Genomic DNA, 5367 nt, shown 5'->3' with positions numbered 1-5367 from the left:
CAGAGAATAAAAGCTTGTTAAGGACATAACAGTAGAATTTAAGAAGAACTGGATGTGGGCAGGGCATGTAAAGCGAAGGCAAGATGACCGTTGGTCATTAAGGGTAACAGACTGGATCCCTAGATAGGGCAGTTGTGGCAGGGGGCGGCAGAAAGTTAGGTGGGCAGATGCGATGAAGAAGTTCGCGGGGATAAATTGGTCGCAGTTAGCACAAGACCGTTATAATTGGAAATTTATGGTAGAGGCCCCTGCCCGGCAGTGGGCGTAAGGCTGATTATGATGATGACGATTCATAACATTTACCGTTTAGTGCGGATCTCGGGATAACGATGCGGTGGAAGGAACTGAACGGGCAAACACTCCGATCACAACCTCCACGCTCCCACCACAATCCTGGGCTTTGTCACGTACATCTGAAGCTCGCCCACCTCCTTCCGAACACCAGCTTCCTCCGTGTCGCCACGATAGTCTGCGCACTTTAGCTTCATACAGTTGTCGTAATCCAAGACAGACAATTCCCCATTGACGTCGCGCCCAAGTGCAAAACGAAGCGTCTCGTTGCGTATGTTGCGTACATGTACTGCACTCAGTATGAAACTGTCCACCCTCCCCTTTTTTTACTACTCTTCCATGTCCCCACCGGAAGACATTGCAGGCTCAAGAAACAAAGTTTTATAGTAACAGCAGTAATAGTTTATTTCATCTCTTGAAATATACAAATCAACATCGGGTCAGCCCGAGCCATGCAAGGCTTCTCGGGCCGTACCCGGCAGTCAGCAGAGGCAATAAATGGTATTAGTTAGAGGTAGACAAAACAGAAACATTTTTACGCAGGTATTTTTAGGCCACGTAGAGAGGATACAGAAAATATTTCATCGGGTAAGGAGCTGAAATTTTTTTAGACATAGTGAAGTCTAACATATGATCCAGAACGTGTGTAGAAATCGAGGACTCTGTCTGAACGCTCGCACCGGCACGAGGGAACAAAAAAGAGCTGCACCAGAAGTTTTTTAAGACAATCGTTTGAAAAAAAGAGGGCATCAAATGTAGGCAGACTGAAGTAAGTGAATGAATCAACATTAACGGGGATAACTACATTGTACGCAACGCTGAGGACAATGTTTTTTATATGCAGTTTGCTTCGGAACGCCAGGAGGAAGAGCAATGGTAAAACAAAGATATCCCATACTGAGAATGCTGAAAGCAAGTGAGTGCACAATAAGTGTGCTCGTTGGGACTGCATGAAGGAACGTACATTATATATAACGCAAGATACCCCCAGAAGCTTGTTACAAACGTTGTTCATATGGGTGTTCCACGTCATGTGGAAAACGTGGATATATATACCTGGAAATGTACACCTGGATATTTCACGCTTCTCGAGAAGGGAAGAGGAATACAATGGCAATCCTTGCACCTTGAGTTATGAAGTACAATCGGCATGCAGTCAATTTTTTTTTGCGAGGGTGGCGAAAACACATATTTGTTTTTTGCGTGTTTATACAAATAGCGCTATAAGAATACCAGTCCATAACCGCAATTGCATCTGTTTGAAGGGAGTGAATCGCTGAATTATAAAGAGAGTGAGTATACAGAAGAACGGTGTGTTTTCTTCGCGTTGCAAATGTGTTTTCTTCGCGTTGCGACAAGACTTCGAGAAATGAAGCTCGAGTAGTCAGGAGGGCCGTACACCTACTGGCGAGAAAGTAATGAACGAACGCGTTCAGCCCATCTGCAAACAAAAGCGTACACTCCATTTATTGCGACGTTAAAATTTCACTGACGGTGGTCAACCACCCCAGCTACCGGAGCCCTTAAATGCAGCTACCTTTTCCACACACTGCATCGATAATCCGGGTTCATATAGGAGCCCACCTTGCAGGCAAACGCTTCCGCGAATTCAGGTAAGTTCCTCAGCGGCACATTAACACGCCACGGAGCTGGCGTCACGTGGAACCTCCGCTGCTGTTTCCAGAGCTCCTCATCCCTGAAGTCACAGTGTGCCGCCGCAAAGTTGTAAAAGAACATCTGGTCCATCGTCGGACCCATTCCCGTCACACCAGGACGCCCACTAACGTTCTGGCCGTCATTCCCAAACGCGTCTCTGTAAAGCCGGAACACAGGGTACGCAGCGGCATTGTCGATGAAGTCCATTTCCAAAGAGCGCATCGAGCTCCCTTCGACCAGAGCCGTCTGGTGCTGAGACGCGAGGCAGGCGCTGGCGTTCTCGTACGCTTCGATGGTGCCTACGCTCCACCACGCGCGATGCCGAGAGTCGTCGTCTACTGCGGAGCCGCTCCGTGTCAGCACCTCCAAAACGCCACGCATGATGTCCGTCGCGAGCACGCCGTACAGAACAGGGTGAAAGACGTTGCTCAGCGGGTTCAGAAACGCCACGGTGGCCTGCGGCACGACCAGAATGTTGCTGACGTGCTGGAGCTCGTGGCCGGCTCGAAAGGCCGTCAGGCTGTACCGGTTGTCGTAGGCAGGTACTTGAGCGTTGCCCCAGGCGTCCCAGTAGGTGGCAGAGGCCGTCCAGTATAGGGAAAACACGATGCGAGTGAGGCTGCGCTCGTCCCAGAAGCCATTGCCATCGCCAGCATCAGCTAATGCTTGTGCAGCGGAAGCCACTTTGGTGTTGGATAGAAGCGAGGCTTGGCGATAGAGCTCGTAATCCACTAGGTTGCTCTGGGCACCGAATTCGAAGCGCATGGCCTGAAGCTTGCGGGACGCCGTTTTACGGTCATAAGCGTTCAGCCAGGAGCTTCCGGACTCGACCAACCCGGTGATCAGATGCCTGGAAGCGTTGAACAGATACGTCAGCTGGCGGTCCATGTGACTTCGCGGCGTAGTAGCGAATTCCCTGCCAAGTGTGAGCTTGGCGACGATGCCCATGCCGTACTTGAAGAGTTTCTCCAGCAGGCCTAGACAAGCCGCCTTTCTCGCGCTAATGTCCGGAACGTCGTCATCATGGGCGAACTGAAGCAGAAAATCGGCTTCATCGCCCAGAACAGGAGCCAGCACAACGACGGTTTTGAAAACGATGTAATTCGCGATCACCGCGTCCCATGTCCCTCTCATGACGTGGCCTAGGTTACGAAAGAAGACAGGGTCGTTCACAGTGACCTTTGTGTGATTTCCGATGGTTCCGTTGGCGCTGACGATGAGCTCGTTGAAGTACGTCGTCCAGTCCCAGTTGTCGGCAAGAAAAAGGTCTTCGAGAGACGTGGGTTTCTCTCGTGGAGGCATCATTAGCTCCTCTTCCGAGGCTAACATGAAACTCTCCAGACGCTTCTCCAGCTGCACTATCTTTCTGGCCGCTGAACGGGTTTTTCCAGGAGAGTACAGGTCAAGGGTTCTTGCGACGAAATCGACGTAGAGGGAGTCTGTGGACTCGACGAAGTTGGTCATAAAGCGACGGTACAGCGTCGCCGGCGCCGTAAGGATAATGTCGAAGTTTCCAGTCAATCTCAGCCCGCTTGGGCGCACGACCTGAACCTGAAACAGCGGATGAAGCCTCAGGTGTCTGTCTGCGGCAGCCACCAGGCTGGCGAGCCTTCCGCGACGCACTTGGCTGACGGGCACTTCGCCGGAGATACCCAACGCTTCAAAGACGACCGCGAGTTCGTCCGAGACGTTCCGTTTGACTTCCGTCTCCTTCTCACACGCGCCGTAAACCCACATCATGCGCGAGAGGAAGTTCTCCCCCGACCCGCGGGCAGGCTTGCCTTTCAGCTGGACGTAGAACTGGAAGAAGCGTTCCACGTCTCCCATCAGCTGCATGGTGCTCAGATCGGCAAATGGACGCGTCGAGGCGTTGCCCATCCTGAACCAGCGCGTGACGTCACAGGCGTGCGCGTAGAAGTCGTCGCATGGGTTCTTACGTTCGTCCACGGCCCGAACGATGTAGTCCCTGTTCCACCTGCACAGCTGCGACTGGCACCAGTCGTCTTCGCGACGCTGACTCGCCATATTCGGGGAACGGTAACCGCGTAAGGGCCTCGTCGTGTGCTGCGCATGCGCAGTGGTGTTGAGGGCAACCCCGCCCTCTCGTCCCGTGTAGAAGAGGATGGTGGCGCCGATGAAGACGCTGCATCCGGCGATTGATACCAGCACGAGGGCAAACGGAGGGACCGTGTCGGCGTTGCTGCGAGCGGCTGTGGCGCCGTCGGCCGCTGGCTCGCGGCGATGTTCATCGTCGGCGACACGCTGCTCGTCCATTCCTACGTGGCTGGGCATTGTTGAAGTTGACAGGGAGGTCCGGTCTGGCGGAGCAATGGACAGTGAGCTGCTGAAGCTTCGGAATCGGGAAGCGCGAGGTGCTCGCAGCGCGTTCGGTTGGTTTGTTGGTTGGTTGCCTCAGAGCATGGCACATACCCACGCGGTGGATTGGCCTAGAAGCTGTGAACCTAATCAGATTGTGACCTATACTGTTTTAGATTCCAAAATTAGCATAGGAAATAGAAAACAGAAACTATTTTTAGAGTGTATAAGAAAAACAAGTAAATGTGAACACTTAGCTGGCAAGAAGGGAAACCGTCTTGCCGCCACAGCATAAAAGTAAAAAGTGGACACAAAATCCCTGTGGCAAACTCTTAGGGCGGAAGCACCTAGGGGCAGAATAGTAGAACAGCGGAGGTAGATAGCGTAAGGTGGAGCCGGTTAAAGGTGTACTTTAGATGCGCAAGTCACATTTTGGAGAAACTGCGGCAATTAGAAAGGAAGTGTTCTATATTATCCCGTTCATCGCAGAAAGGGTATTGAGGAGATGGAACCAGGCCAGATTTATAAAGATGAAAATTTCATGGGGAGATTTCGCATCGAAGTTTAATGACTGCTACTCGTATATCCCTGAATCGCAAGACATCGGCTTCCTTGAATGGCGAAGGTGGTTATAATCTCTAGAAGAGAGCACGGCGGTAGTAGTTGGAAACGCCTAAATCTCGCCTCCAATAGAAAGCTGTGATTTGGGCATCGCAGGACCACGGGGCCACCAAGAGACAGACTGGCTCATTGATCAGCCACTTCGTTGTATGAGATTCCTGCATGTCCTGGAGCCCACATTAGCCTAACCTCACGAAGCTCATGAAGAACAAATGACTGGAAGGTGCGGATAATTGAAGAATATTTTTCGGATGATAATTCTGTACACACAGAGGGGGAATTACAAAGAATGACAACATCCGAAAACCTACGGTGAAGTTTTTGAAGAGCCAAAATCACTGCCAATAATCCCGCCTGTAAATTAGGAGTATAATCAGGTAACCTGTGGAGGCTAATGTTCAGTTCTTTCTTTGAGTCCTCATTTTTGCATGTTAAACTACGTACCTCTAGATGATGATGATTATGATAATGATGGGACACGAG

General features: G+C 51.1%; 1 protein-coding gene across 1 annotated transcript; it reads right to left on the bottom strand.

Moving 5' to 3' along the window:
• Positions 1-693: 693 nt before the first annotated feature.
• LOC144143121 (neprilysin-2-like) lies at positions 694-4221 on the bottom strand. Its single transcript, XM_077674927.1, has one exon. It carries the CDS (start codon positions 4219-4221, stop codon positions 1825-1827), a length of 2397 nt encoding a protein of 798 aa, XP_077531053.1. The 3' UTR covers positions 694-1824.
• Between the last annotated feature and the right edge of the window lie 1146 nt (positions 4222-5367).

Source organism: Haemaphysalis longicornis, unplaced genomic scaffold (genome assembly GCF_048455015.1).
Source record: "Haemaphysalis longicornis isolate Haplotype H1 unplaced genomic scaffold, Haemaphysalis longicornis Haplotype H1 scaffold_6, whole genome shotgun sequence".
Classification (NCBI taxonomy): domain Eukaryota; kingdom Metazoa; phylum Arthropoda; class Arachnida; order Ixodida; family Ixodidae; genus Haemaphysalis; species Haemaphysalis longicornis.
The sequence above is the reverse complement of the archived record's forward strand: the minus strand, read 5'-3'. Positions and strand labels throughout refer to the sequence as shown.